Here is a 15,401-nt window from a genome sequence, read left to right as displayed (position 1 = left end):
AGCGTTGGTGTTAAGGTTCATTCAACAAATGTTTATTGAATGCATCTTATGGGTCAGGCGCTATTGTAGTTGCTAGGGACATAGGACCATGACTGCGACAGACCAAGGCCATTGGCATATGAGTTCCTCCTGTCTTGTGGGAACTCTGCATGGAACTCATGCTGGTGGAAGGAGACAGTAAAGCAAGTGAGATATATGGTTTGGTAGATGATGATAAGCACTGTGAAGAATAAAGCAGGGTTGGGGTGTGGGGGGGAGAGTTGGGTGTGGGGTTAGGATAATTGTTATTTAAAAAAGGCTTAAGGGACCATTTTACTGAGAAGGTGACTTTTGAGCAAGACCTGAAGGAGGTGGTAAGGGGCTGAGTTGTGCAGAAAGCTGGAGAAATTGCTGGGGGAAGTAGGATGATGTCATCTACTTTGTTTAAAAGGATGACTCGGGCCCTTTTATGAAGTATAAATTCTAGGAGGGCGAGGGGCCAAGGAGGGGAGACCACTGAGGAGGCTGATGGAACCATGTGGCTGAGAGATGTGGAGGCTGGCAGGTGGAGGAAGTGGTAGAGGTGGTGAAAAGTGGTTAGCTTCTGCGTTTTTTGTGAAGGTCAAGCTGACTGCGTTTGCTGATAGACCAGCCATGCAATAAACGAGGGAGAAATAGAGAGAAGTCAGGGATGGCTCCAAGGTGTTTTGCTTGAGCAGCTGGAAGGATGGAGTTGTCATTTACTGGAAAGAAGCAGACTGTGGAGGGACAGGTGTGACGGGGTGCTGTAGATCAGGAGTTCTGTGTTGGAAAAGTTGACTTTGAGATGCCTATTAGACGTTTAAGTGGAGATATCCATCAGGCAGATGGATTTATGAGTGGAGCTCGGGGAAGAAGTTCAGGCTGCAGATATAAATTTGAAAGTCATCAGTAGAGACACAGATGGTATTTAAAGCCAGGAGACTGGATGAGATCTTTTACCCTGGTGGTTCTCAACTGGGGGTGATTTTGTCTCCCAGGAGACATTTGCAGTGTCTGGAGACATTGGTTATTACAACTGGGGGTGGAGTGATAATGGCATCTGAAGGGTAGAGGAAGCCAGGGAAACTACTGAACGTCCTATAGTGCACAAACAGCCCCCACAAGAGAGAATTATCTAGTCCAAAATGTCAGTAGTGCCAGGGTTGAGAACTCTGGATTCAGTCTTTAGATTTTAGGGAGTAAGTATACATGGAAGAGAGGAGGTGTGAGGCCTGTACCCTCGGGCCTTCAGTGTTTTGGGTTAAATGCAAATAATTGCCTATAAATGTACTGAATACATATGAAGGTAGGCCCTGACATACAGTAAGCACTCAGCAAATGACAGTTGTTATTTTTACGGTGTTTTTAACCTTTCAAAGCCAGTTCTGCTCAGGTGTTCAGAATAAAAGAAATCAGAGCCAGGGGGTCCACAGGCAATCTTTCTTCTCCTCTTCCTAGTGTACAGATTGGGGAACTGAGACCCAGAGAGGGGGAGGCACTTCCCTGGGATCATACAATGTGTCAGAACTGCAGGTTTCATGATGACAGTGGTGGCTAATTTCCACTTTACAGGTGAGTAAACTGAGATTTAGTCACTTGCCCAGATCTACCCAGTGAGTCCATAGAAGTCAGAGAAAAATTTTCAATATCCTGATTTCCAGAGAAGTGTTTGAAACAACAGCAGCCGCAGTGACAGCAGGTGCCATTATGGGCTGATGTGCCCACGTTGTCCTAGGAACTGCTGAACACTTCACACAGGCTGGCGAGGATGGAAGCTGGGGCCTGGGACCAGACAGATAAAACCCAAACAACTCATCCTGCCCATTTTAACAACATGCTTCTCTTGGTTCGTTGACGTCCCCAGCGCCCTGCTTACGCGCCTTGGCCAGAAGTTGTTTTGCTGTTGGCCAGCTGTGTTGTCCTCTCCCCCATCTCCCTGAAACTCCCTTTCTGCAATATGATTTACTGTAAAAAAAAAAAAAAAAAGTAATATAATGTCAGGAAAAGGCATTTAAAGAAAATCACGCTAAACCTTGCCATCCTAGCCCAGTTTTTCTGTCTTCTTCGAATCTCTGCCCATATGCCTACAGTACATAGCTTTATACTCTTGTCCTTGGGATGGAGAAAGCATTCTGTACTCTGCTTCCTCTGCTTTGTGGTTTTCCATGTGTTGTGTTGTTTATAATTATGTTTACTGGCTTATAGAAGCCCCTGGAGTGCCTCCATATTGCTGGACTATGATGTTTCCAGATCCTTATTATTATAAGTAATACTATCTTGAAAAACAGTGCTTATGCGATTTTCCACCCCCTAAGTAATTTCTGGAAGGTAGGCAGGAGTGGGTTAAGAAAGGGTTTTTAACATATATTGCTTTAAAAAATGGTTGTACTAATTTTTACTTCCACTGGTATCTTAGCCTTAGTGCACACGTGTTTGTTTCTTAATTACGAGAGGCTGGGAGGTCTGGCTTACATCATTGCCTGTGACTCTGCCACTTGCTCTTCAAAGCTGGTGCATCTATCTCCATTTTTCAGTCAAGGAAGCTGATGTTCAAAGGGAACAAAGCAACTTGCCTAAAGTCACAGAACTAATGAGAGGTGGAGATAGGATTTGCACTTTGGAGAGCCCATCGGATTTGAACTTTGGAGCATCCGACCCCATTCCAAAGACCCTTCCAGGAGAAACAGTTGAATGGTTCGGGGTTATTGCATGCTATTAGAATCATTAAAATCAACACATTTTGGTGCAATTTAATAGGTGTTCAGTGTGAGCCTCCTTGTTTTCGTGAGCATTTGACTTTTGATCTGTCAGTGGCCTGCAGCCCAGTGGAATTTAGAGGAGTGGGGCTTCAAGGCCCCCATTTTCTGTTTGCCAGTGTGTGCTGGCAGCTGAAGAGAGTATGTCTGGGTGCCAGATGGTTTTTGGAAACAGAGAGACTCATGAATTCACACCCCTCAATCAACATATCAGTCTGTCGTCAACAAACTATTTGAGCCCCTGGATCTGCCCAGATTTGATCAGGGTTGGGAGAAGAGGAAAGTGAGCTTTCTTTTCAAAGACTCTTCAATCCAGTGAGGTAGATGGGGGCTAACATGGCTTGGGGGAGTGAGGTACCCAAGTATGAAGGTGGAGGTTTCACCTTCTAGGTTAGAGGTCTGTTATTTTGTGCCATGCAAAGTGGGTTTTACCAAAACCAGAGTAGGTTGCCAGTATTTAAAAACCTGGAGGTTTCACATAAAATCTGAGTTTTTGGCTTCTCTTAAAAAACTGGAGGATCTCGGGGCGCCTGGCTGGCTCAGTCCGTGGAGTTTGCGACTCTTGATCTCCAGGCTGTGGGTTTGAGCCTCACTAGTTGGTGTAGAGATTACTTAAAAATAGAATCTTTAAAAACAAAAGAAAAGGAGGGTCTGGCCATCCTGAATCTATAGTCTTTCATGGGAACATTGCCTGGAGCTGAGTATCAGCTGTCCCTTTTGGATAGGACATTTACTGTCCTGTTTGTCATAGTCCCAGTCCAGCCTGTGTCACCAGTTTACATGCAACTTTTCATGCCGTTCTCTAAATGCTATGCGAGAGGACAAAAGAAGTGCACGTTGGCCAAACCTGCAGGGATGAAAAGGGCTCGTGTCCCTCGGGGCAGGGATGTGAGCAGTGCTGCAGGGAACAAATAAAGCAATGGCACTTGGCTCCCTAGACACCCTGGGGCAGCCAGGATCAGAGCCTGGATGTCAGGGAATAAAGCAATGATCTCTGAACAAGGTGGCAGAGTGAGGTGCACACAAAATCTCCTTCTACTTCAAACACCTAAGAACGTGGGTTAAGACAAAATCACAAAGCAAAACACGGGGAAAAACTCTATGGGCTAGGAATGGGAGAGGAAACATGGTGAGTGGGCTTGCAACCAGCAGCCCTCGGGATTGCAGTGAGCAGTGGGACTGGACCTTAGTGTTCTTGTCAGGTAGGAATTGGGTCTGCCTCACTTGTGGGGAGAAGGGAGCCAGACTCTGCAAGAAGTCAAGTGGTGGGCCCTGTTCCTAGCAGGTGCTCAAATATCTCTTTGGTGCCTGATAGGTATCTGGGGGCTGACACTTGCCCATAGCTTGGGGAAGAAAGCAAAGCTCTAGTGGAAACAGAACTTCGTGTTGTGCTGTACTTGGGCTGGCATCGAAAGCTGTGTTGCTCATATACTCCCGAGTCCAGAGCAGTCTGGGCCCGTGTTTCCCTTTGTGTCTCCTTTGTAAAGAGCATCGTGAGCAAATGAATCATGTAAAAATGATAAGAAGGTCATACTTAACCATCTTGAGAGGCCAAACAGCAGTTCTTTCTCATCTGTTCTCTAAAGCGTGTCGTGAGAGACTCTGAGGACGCTTCGCAGGTGCTCATGGAACTTCAGGGTAATGAAACTGCATCTCATGGAGTTAGGGTGCAAGAAAGAGAAGATTGTCAGTAATTTTGGCTTCTTCAATCATTTCCTAGATGAGGAAATTGAGGCCCAGAGATTTAAGATCACGCAGCTGGTCAGTGCAGGTGTAGGACTAGTGCTGAGCATCTGGGCTCCATCCTGCCTCTGCTTCAGAAGCCTTGGGTTCTCTCTTTTTATAAGTGACTTTGCAGATTCATCAGGAGGCTGTAGAGCCCAGTCATGTGCTCCTCCCTCATGTTGCGGGAGCTATCCTTCCTGAAGCATTGGTGTGATTTTTTTTTTTTTTTTTGGACAGTGACTTCCTCACAGGGAGGCAGGTAGTGGTGGTTAAGAGCATGGATTTTGGAGGCAACCTGTCCAAGTTTGTATCCCAGCTTCTCTACTTGACTATCTGTGTGACTGACTATGGGCAAGTTACTTAATCTCTCTGTGTCTCCATTTCTACATCTATATGGCATGGACACCTGGGTGGCTCAGTGGTTGAGTGTCTGCCTTTGGCTCAGAGCATGATCCCAGAGTCCCGGGATCAAGTCCCACATCAGGCTTCCTGCATGGAGCCTGCTTCTCCCACTGCCTATGTCTCTGCCTCTCTTTCTCTGTGTCTCTAATGAATAAATAAATAAAATCTTAAAAAAAAGATAGGGCTAATCATGGTACCTATATACTGGCTTAAGGAGTGGATTCAATGGATAAAGCAGTTTAAAGCCTGTAGAACAATGCCTGGCACATACAAAGCCCCCAGTACATGTTAACTGCCATTATTATTGTTATTATTTTAAAGGTTTATGTATTTATTTGAGAGAGAGGGAGGGAATTTGTGCAGTGGGGGAGAGGCAGAGGGAGAGAGAGAATCTCAAACAGATTCCTCCCTGAGAATGGAGCTGGACTTGGGGCTCCGTCTCATGACCCTGGGATCACAACCTGAGCTGAAATCAAGAGTCAGACCCTTAACTGACTGTACAACCCAGGTCCCTCCTGTCATTATTATCATCACCCTTCTATAACAGATTGTATTTCCCTTTTTGCTTGGGCAGCCAGGCAACAGACTGCCCAATCTGAACCTTATCTTTAGACCTGCATGGGACCTAATGGCACACATTTCTGTTCCTTATTGTTCTCTGGCATTATTTAATTACTTGGCTGTCATTTCACCCATCATCTTGATTTCTCTGTGTTATTATTGTATGGTATATATTATTATAAGCTGTTTTAGAACAAGTTTGGAATTAATAAATTAAGAAAAATACAGCATTTGGTCATTTCAGACTGTCCTGATGACCTCCAGGATGATCTTGAAATAGGCAGTGAATTGTGTTATTAAAAAAAATTGTAGCTAACATTTTTGAGGGCCTGTTGTGTGCTAGCCATTGTCAAACATGCTTTGCACACATTACCTTTAACTTCACAACCATCATACGAGGTAGTGCATATTATCCCATTTTGTGGGTGGGGAAACTAAAGCTCGAGAGGCAAAGGTACTCAGCCAGTGGTTGCCAGTGGCAAGTGGCAGAGCTGGAATTCAGGTGTAGCCCCGCCTGACTCCACATACTTCTACTCCCTGCACAACATTCTAGGTGGTCTCTTTAACTCTTGAGGACAAAGGATGGATGATTTCAGCAGCTGACTAATATTTTTTCTCCCTTCCCACTTCTTCTCTTCCTATTTCCTCTACCTTCTTCTCTCTGCTTCCTGGGTTCCCCAGAACCCATGAGGGCCCCCAAAGGCCTGGCTTTTGCTGAGATCCAGGCCCGCCAGCTGACTCTTCAGTGGGAGCCTCTGGGCTACAACGTGACACGTTGCCACACATATGCGGTGTCCCTGTGCTATCATTATACACTGGGCAGCAGCCACAACCAGACCATCCGGGAATGTGTGAAGATGGAGCAGGGAGTCAGCCGCTACACCATCAAGAACCTTCTGCCCTACCGGAATGTTCACGTGCGGCTCATCCTCACTAACCCTGAGGGGCGCAAGGAGGGCAAGGAGGTCACTTTCCAGACAGATGAAGATGGTAAGAGTCCTAGCCCTGGTTCCTGGCATATTCAGTGCCTCCCACAAACACCCTGAAGTATGAAAATTAAAAAAAAAAATTATTTATTTTTTGAGAGACAGTGGTGGGGGGAGAGAGAGAGAGACAGAGAGAGAGAGAGAGAGCGCGCGCGTGAGTGAGCGAGCATGGGGTGGGGGAGCGGCAGATGGAGAGGCAGAGAGGAAATCTCAAGCCAACTTTCCACTCAGAGTGCAAGCCAGGACTTGATCTCACAACCCCAAGATCACCACCTGAGCTAAAATCAAGTCTGATGCCTAACTGACTGAGCCACCCAGGCGTCCCGAGGCTAAAATGTTTATAGGAAGTTTTTTTGCTTACGATTAAAACAACTGTAACAACAAAGTAATGATGGCTAGTATTTTTTTTAAAGATTTTATTTATTTATTCATGAGACACACACAGAAAGAGAGGCCGGAACATAGGTAGAGGGAGAAGCAGGCTCTCCTGCTCCCAAGGAGCCCGATGTGGGACTCAATCCCGGATCCTAGGATCACGCCCTGAGCCAGAGACAGATGCTCAACCTCTGAGCCACTCAGGTGTCCCTGATGGCTAGTATTTATTCTCAGGAAGACTTTGGGTTAGATTGGTATATTTTTTCCTTATATGTTTGAAAGAATTCAGCAATGAAGGCATTTGGTCCTGGATTTTTCTTTGTGGCAATGCTTTTTAACCACAGTTTTACTTTCTAAAATAGATATCAGAATATTAAGATTTTCTACTCTAGTATCTATTTGGTATACTGGGCTTTAAGGAATTTTTAATTTCACTTAAATTGTCATATTTCTTGACATAAAGTTGGTTATAATATCTGATTATATTTATTTAATTTCTGTAGGATCAGTAGTGTGTGTCCCCTTTTTCTTTCCTGATTTTGGTAATCTGTGTCTTCTCATTGTTTTCTTGCTAGGGGTGTATACATTTTTAATCTTCCCAAAGAGCCAACTTTTGGCTTAGTTGATTTACTTAATTGTATATTCATTTTCTATTCTGTATTTCCTTTTTTATACTTTCTTTAGATTTGATCAGCTGTTCTTTTAGCTTTTTGAGATGAAAGCTTATGAGATCATTGATTTTGAGACTTTCTTCATTTGTTATATATACATTCAAAGCTATAAATTTCCCCCGAAGCCCTGCTGTAGCTGCATCCCATGGGTTTTCATATGTTCTGCCTTTGTTATTATTCAGTTCAAAATATTTTCTAATTTCTGTTGTGATTTCTTCTTTGACTCAAGAGTTAGAATTACGTTACCTGATTTTTAAGACTTCCATAATTATCTGTTTGTGATTGATTTCCAGCTTAATTCTTCTGTGGTCAGAGTACATACTCTAATTTTGGTCTTTTGAAATTTGATCCTTGTTTTACGGCCTAGCACATGGTTAAATTTTGGCAAATAATCCATGTGTATCTGAAAAAAATGTGTGTTCTGTCATTGTCAGGTGCAGTGCTGTATTTAAGCACTTATTACACGTTAAGCACTATTGTGAATGCGTTTTATATAGTATTAATGCGTGTAATCCCCATGACAACCCTAGATGGTGGTCGACTGTTTACTATCGCCATTTTAGGTGAGGTCACATAGCTAGGAGATAGGTAGCAGAACTGGATTTCAGACCTGGCCATCTGCTTCAGAGTTTTCATTCTTAACAGGAGTGCTATAATGCCAGCACAGATCCAAAGCCTTCCCCCACATTCCTGCAAACCTGCAGGTACCCGAAACTCCTTGGTTGATTATTTTTCTTGACTCCCTACATGTGGTCTTTTCTGTTCTGCATAGCAGTGGCCCAGACAGAAAATTCAGCTCCTTCCTTGATTTCCACAAAGCACCCCCCCCCCCCCATTTACCCTGAAACATTGCAAATGCAGAGAAGACAAAACTTAACATTTTTCTTTCTACTTAGGCTCATTGGTTTGGGCTCTATAAATTAGCCTGAGAAAAGACATTAACAAGAGAAAAACAGATAGGAATTTATTACCATGTGCATCACACACGCACACTTGGGAGTACTTACTGATGAGTACCTCAAAGGAGTGGCTAGAGCTTGGGCTTATGTAGTGTTTTAATGAATTTGTTGAGAAGCAACATGATGGGAAAAGGACTTTGAGATTCTAGGTACAGCAGATAATGTGAAGGCAAATATATGGGAAAACCATTGGTAGGTAAGGGCTAGTTCGGAAAGTTTATGTAGATTCTTCTGGGCTGCTTAGGGTCTAGAGTTGTCTCAGTGTTTCTCTCCTTCCTGGTAGCGAGGGGAGGGTGGCACTTTTACAAATTTATGTCCTGCTTTTTGGCAAATGGGTAGGGCAGAGAACTTTTCTTGTATCTGCTTCTTCTTGATTTAGCTCAAAATAATCCTTATGCCAAAGTGGTATATTTTGAGGTGGCCTGTTTTACTACCCTTCACAATGAGCCTCAAGTTCAACATCAGACCCCTCCATTGTTAAAATCTGTTGACCTCTGTCTGCCCTTCCCCCTGCCTACCAGATATGTTGTGGCTGCTTTACCCTGCTCTTACCAGGCAGGCCTCACTTGAGCTGCAAGGCCTTTTTTCTCTGTCCCTCCCTCCCTCCCTCCAATAACTGCTCATTACTTAATATTTGTTACTTTCCATTGAAGTATTAGTATAATACTTCTAAGAAGTGTGCTTACCTCAAGTGGGCAACTCAGTGAATTCTCACAGACTGGACCCACCAGAATAACCCACACACAGATCACAAAATCGCATTCACAGCTCCCCAGAAGCCCCTTGTACGTACATTCCCACTTACAATCTCCTCAGGGTAACCATTATCCCAGCCTGTAATGCAGTAGATTAATTTTTACTTGGTTTTGAACCTTATAGCAATGGAGTGAGTCATACAATGTGTATTCTTTTTCTGACTGGTTTCTCTTTCCCTTGACTGTGCTTGAGAGAGCCAGCCATGTTGTGTAGAGCTTAGGGAATTCATTCTTATTACTGAATAATCCATTATATGAATATACCACATTTATTGACCCTATTTTAAATTGTACTATAAAGAAAAATCTTTGTAGATTCTTTTTTTTGGCAGGGGGGTTGTGCAGATACACACATTGCTGATGGTTAATGCTCAGGAGTGGAACGGCTAGGTTATAGGATGTGTAGGTATATCCAGATAGTTTTCCTCAAGTGCTCATGCCAGTTTGCATGCTCCATTGCAGTGTGTGAAAATTGCAGTTGCTCTGAATCCTCACCAACACTTGGAATTGTCTTTTTCATTTTATCAATTTGGTGGTTGGATAGTGGAGTTGCCTTGTTAGCTGTTCATTTTAACCCAGAGCACATTAGCTGCGATGATGGTTACCTTGGGTTCCACTTTCTGCTACCTTAGGAATTCGGCTTCCCCCCCAGTAGTTGATCAAGGCATTTCCCCAAAGACCATTCTCTTCCCAGAAGAAATTCTTGTGACTGCTCTTAAGATGGTACATTAGAACAAAACCAAACAAAACCAGAAACCTGAAAGCGTTTGTGCTAAAATGTTAATGGTGTCTCCGGGTGATGGAGTTGTAGATGCCATTAATTTTCTTTATGCTCATTTTGATTTTCTACATTGAACATAGTTTTTGTGTAATCAGAAGTTTTTAGACAAGAAAACCTTTCCTACCCATAATCCCACCACTCTAATGCAATTGTTTCCATTTCCCTGGCAGAGGTCTATATTTTCTGAAATCCACTCAACTGGAACAAAATAGGAACATTCAGACGTTCTCTGCTGAATGCAACCTGCACAGTAATGAAAATGCCAACTACCCCTTTTGAGTTCCTAGGAATAGGTGGAATCAAATGAAGTTCCAGTTATTTACCTTGGGGCTTTATGTACATCACATCATTTGATTCTGGTGAGGGAGGGCTTGTTTTCATCTCCATGTCCCAGAAGAAGAAGAAACTGAGGCTCAGAGAGGGTGAGTAGTCAGTCCAAGCAAAGGCTGGAATCTGAATTCAGGCGTCTGGCTGCAAAGCTTGCTCTCCACTGCCCTGTGTCACCTTCCCCTCGCAGTGCCTGGCGGGATCGCAGCTGAGTCCTTGACCTTTACGCCACTGGAGGACATGATCTTCCTCAAGTGGGAGGAGCCCCAGGAACCCAATGGCCTCATCACTCAGTATGAGGTGAGTTTGGACCTCATTACAGTGGGGACCCCTGGTGGAAGGTGGGCACACAGCTTGGAGAAGGAGGTGCATGGGGAGGGACAGTAGTGATCATGGAGGTTCCGTCTACTGGTCAGGGGTCTGTGCCTTGTGGGTTATGGGAACAGGGGCCCTGAAAGAAGAGAGGTGAAGATGCCCAGAGGTCTGGAGTAATGGACATCCATGGTCCCACTGACCCTCTCCCTGGCTAACCTGAACTATGATGGGTGGGAGGCTATGGGGCCAGTGATGACCTTCCCTATTCCTGTGCCCACCTGCCTGCCCGTCCTGCCCCCCAGATCAGCTACCAGAGCATCGAGTCATCAGACCCTGCAGTGAACGTGCCCGGCCCACGACGTACTATCTCCAAGCTCCGAAATGAGACCTACCATGTCTTCTCCAATCTGCACCCAGGCACCACCTACCTGTTCTCAGTGCGTGCCCGCACAGGCAAAGGCTTTGGCCAGGCGGCACTCACCGAGATCACCACCAACATCTCAGGTGAGCCCACCTGGCCCTGGCCTGATCCCTGTAGAGGTGGCCCAGAATCCCAGGGTTCTGTGGGCTGAGGGGGCATGGCAGGGGGAGGGGGTGTCCTGGGGGTGTTTATAGAGGGTCCCCCCACTGAGATGAATGTGCCATTTAGGGATTAAGTTCAGGGGTCAGGGAGGACTGAGTCAGAGGGGCCAGGAGACGACGGAAGCTGAGGACTGAGTTCAGGGGTTGGAGGTCAGGGAAGCTCAGGTCAGAGGGAACAAAGCTAAAGTGGAAGAGATCTGAGCACAGGAGTCAAGGAGACTAGAGGCCTGACCTTCCTGGGCTAGTGGTCAGGCTTCATGCTGACATCTTGTCCCCTTCCCCAGCCCCCAGCTTTGATTATGCTGACATGCCGTCACCTCTGGGCGAGTCTGAGAATACCATCACCGTTCTGCTGAGGCCGGCACAGGGCCGTGGCGCGCCCATCAGGTGGGAAAGCCTCGATGGAGGGATGGGAGGTCAGGGCCATAGGGAAGAAGCCCTACCTAGGCCAGCTCAGCCTCATCCTGCCTCAGTTTCTCACTCAGGGCTCAGAGTGTCCAGGGGAGGACACTGTTTTCCCAGAAGGTCCTGCCCAGGGAGACACAGCCTCTAGAAGGCTGGGGCAGCCAGCCAAGTGGGGCCATCTCTCTGGAGTGGCCAAGAGCCTGGCTTCTCCACTTTCTTCTCCCCAGAGAAAACTGGGGCTGCCTCTGCTGGAGACAAGATTGCGCACATGCGTGTGTGTGTGTGTGTGCGTGCACACGTGTGATGAAGACATGTACCCATATATGTGCCATGTGTGAGCGTGTGTAGGTGAAAGAACGTGAGGGTGTTTGTGGGATGTGTATACCTGCCTACTGTCAGCCAGACAGTGTTTGCGACTTTACCTGCATGAGTCAGTTTATCCTCATGGCAGCCTATGGAGGGGACACTGTTTCCCTGATTTTATACATGAGGAAACAGGCTCAGAGGCCTTAAGTACTTTGCCTCCAAGGTCACACAGCTGGAAGGTGAGAGAGTTGGGGTTTGGAACCCAGGTCTGTCTACACAGCCTATACCTTTTCTTGAAACTACAGAGCCTTCCTGCCCTTCTGGCCTCTGCTTCTCCCACAGAGATGTGTGCACTGGAAGGGGGTGACGGCCTGTATTTGGGTGTGGGAAGATCCTGCTGAGCCTCCAAGAAGATAGTGGGTTGCCCATGTGCTCTTGATACCTCGTCTCGTCCTCACTCCCATTCTGTATTTGCTACTGCAAAGCCTGTCCTGGGTTGCTTCCCAGACTCTTAGGGGAGACCTAGGACAAAGTCAGGGTGTTTGAGGGGTACTTTGTATTTCTAGAAGCCTCAGGGACATTGTGCAGCTGAGTCTGTGAGCTGGGAAACCCAGCTTCTCCTTTCCTGATCCTCTTGAGAGATCCTGTGAGCACGCCCATTTAGTGTCCCTCAGGGATGATGGTGACAGGGTGGGGGTTCTGGGGGAACATGGTGGGGGGATGGCATAGTAGCTTTGTGACCTTGGGCATGTCCCTTTACCTCTCTGAGCCTCCCTTTCCTTTTCTGCACAACCATCTGAGTCAAGATGCTTTGTTTTGTGTTGATTATTATCACCTCCTGGTGGGATGGGGGTGGTCCAGGGGAGGCCTGACCTGGGCCTGGGAGGCTGAGAGGGGCCCACGCTGGCCTTTGCAGTATGCTAGGGACAAGGGAAGAAGCCATGTGGCCCAAATCCTAGGGCACTGGGGTGATTCCCCTATAGCTTCGAAGCTCAAAAGAAGCAGCTGGAGAGCCAGGAAAAGGCATTTCTTCTTCCCAGAGTGCAGCTGTCAGTACGGGTGTCACACACCGAGACGTGACCGAGGCTGTGACTAGAAATATTTAAATTTGTCAGCACTCACTTATTTACTCTCGGCTTTGTTCCACAGAGGATTCGGAGGAGCTCACAGCAAAAGGCTATTCAGTAAACTAAGAAAAATAAATAGAAACAAACACCCAAGTCGGGACCCAGAGACACACATCAGAGGGGAGGCAGACTAAGGAACACAAGTCAGCTGTCAGGACCCGCAGAGGACAGGCTGGGAGTTTCAGACTCGATGCTGCCTCCAGGTTGGGAGCATCCTTGAATGCAGGATGCAGGATTCGTGTGGCCTTGTGTTTTTGCTCGGTGACTGTCTCCCCTCACTGGAGGTCGGTTCCAGGAGCCCAGATCCCCAAGTGCCTGCCTAGCATCGGCCCAGAGTCTGAGTGAATGAATGAACCCCTGGTGTCTTACTCTCATGCCTGGAGGCCCAAAGGAAGCCTTGGGTAACCAGGGCATAGCCCGAGGCTTGGGGGCCCCAGGTCCCATGGCAGGCCCGGGAGAGTCAGGGTGGGGCTCCTGGGCTTGGTGCCATTGAGCAGGGCCCAAGTTCTTTCCGCCCGAGGCACAGTCATAACAGCTGACAGGCACCGGCTGCTTGTGAAACTTGTCCCCTTCCTTACATTTAGCTCATGGAATAGTCCTGTGATCACGCTCACTTTACAGAGGAGGAAACTGAGCCCCAGGGAGGTTAAGAGAGTTGCCCAGCGAGTAAGAGGCAGAGCCAGGATTAGTCCCAGGCTGGGCCTGACCCCAGAGCCCATGCCCTTGGCTGCCAGATGGCTCTCCCTGTCCCCTGGCCCCGGGATCACTGCTCTGTCCCCTGCTTGTCCAGTGTGTACCAGGTGATTGTGGAGGAGGAGCGCCAGCGGAGGCTGCGTCGGGAGCCAGGCAGCCAGGACTGCTTCCCAGTACCCTTGACCTTTGACGCTGCGCTGGCCCGAGGCCTGGTGCACTACTTCGGGGCGGAGCTGGCGGCCAGCAGTCTGCCAGAAGCCATGCCCTTCACGGTGGGTGACAACCAGACCTATCGAGGCTTCTGGAACCCACCGCTTGAGCCCAGGAAGGCCTACCTCATCTACTTCCAGGCAACAAGCCACCTGAAAGGGGTGAGGGACTGGCGGGGGTTGTGATGGGGGCAGACTGGGGACACCTTGGAGCCATCTGAGCAGCCCCCTAGGAGTCAGAGACCCTCTCCCAGCCCCACCTCCCCTCCAGAACCCCCACTCTCCTCCCCTGAGCCTCCTGACCTCAGGCTCCTTCTCTTAGAGCTATCCCCTTCCTGAGCCTTTCTGCCTAGACTCTCATATGTCGATGCCCCCAGTCTGTCCCTGCACCCCCCCCCCCCCGCCCCTGCCAGGCCCTAGTCTCTATCTCAGGCTCCTCTCTCCTCCAGGGTCCATCTCCCCAACCTGCTTTCCCCCGACCTTGAGACCCACCACTCACCTTGTCTGGGAAGCCCTGCTCTCCTCTTGGCTCTTCCTTCCAGGGCTTTCCTCCCCAGGTGCCCCTCTTAACCAGCCTCTTGGCCACCCCCTTCCCATGCTGTTTCTTCCCCTGCTCCCCCTCCCCGAACACATTATTTCCCTCTTTTCAGGGCCCTCCCCTCCTCTCTGGGTCCCCCTCAGGCCTTCCTGTCAGGAGGGGGATCCTTAGTTACTATGAGCCCCAGACAAGCCCCAACCAGGCCCAAGGCAAGCTGGGGAGGGTTAGGTTGGGCCTTTGGCACTGCTGAGACCCCCATCTTTGCCTCCAGGAGACTCGGCTGAATTGCATCCGCATCGCCAGGAAAGGTGAGCCCCCTGGGTTCCTTCCGGGCCTTCAGCAGTGGGTTTCTCCCCTCTGGGCTCCTGGGAGGTGGACCCTGAGCACCCAGAGCTGTGGGAACAGAGGAGGGTGGTCTGGCAGACGTGGGTCAGGAAACATTTCCCTTCCTGGTCCCCACTGGCCCCACCTAAGGGCACCTTCTCCCAGACTGGGCAGTAGGGCTAACTCCTTCTCCTCTGTCATGGTCACAGAAGTGGCTTTGCGGGATCCTGGGGCAGGTCTGTGGAGGCGGAGCCATTCTGGTTGGCCCATGGTGATGGCACTGGTTCCTGTGTATGTGCCCCTTCTGTTGTGGTGGGTGAGAGGTGGATCATATAGTGCAGACAGGGAATATGGTAGGTTCCCCATTCTGAGGTGTCCTAAACAGGCCCTGGGTACCTAACTCTCTTACCCCACTTGCTTCTCAGGAGTGCGGGAGGCTGAGTCTAAAGGCCCCAGGCAGCCTCCATCCCCTCTCCACGGAAGGATGGGAGGATTTGAGAAAGAGAGGAGAGGGTCCTGATGGGGGTGCAGATGTTGTAAGGGGGTGCAGACGTTGTAAGGATGGTGAGGGGGCAATCTGCCTGAACGGCTGCGTGTGAGCTGA

The 15,401-nt window shown here is 48.2% G+C and overlaps 1 protein-coding gene across 6 annotated transcripts in view; it reads left to right on the top strand.

The window, feature by feature from the left end:
- Positions 1-15,401, top strand: part of PTPRU (protein tyrosine phosphatase receptor type U) — a 78,829-nt gene that overhangs the window by 25,002 nt on the left and 38,426 nt on the right. For all 6 annotated transcript variants that reach the window (XM_035713289.2, XM_035713287.2, XM_049105340.1 and 3 more), the window contains exons 8-13: positions 6,126-6,434; positions 10,489-10,598; positions 10,916-11,117; positions 11,480-11,582; positions 13,824-14,097; positions 14,745-14,781. In XM_035713289.2, coding sequence (XP_035569182.2) covers positions 6,126-6,434; positions 10,489-10,598; positions 10,916-11,117; positions 11,480-11,582; positions 13,824-14,097; positions 14,745-14,781 — 1,035 coding nt within the window. The remainder of the gene's footprint in view (positions 1-6,125; positions 6,435-10,488; positions 10,599-10,915; positions 11,118-11,479; positions 11,583-13,823; positions 14,098-14,744; positions 14,782-15,401) is intronic.

Source organism: Canis lupus, chromosome 2, assembly GCF_003254725.2.
Source record: "Canis lupus dingo isolate Sandy chromosome 2, ASM325472v2, whole genome shotgun sequence".
Taxonomy (NCBI): domain Eukaryota; kingdom Metazoa; phylum Chordata; class Mammalia; order Carnivora; family Canidae; genus Canis; species Canis lupus.
This window is presented reverse-complemented; position numbering and strand designations above follow the sequence as displayed.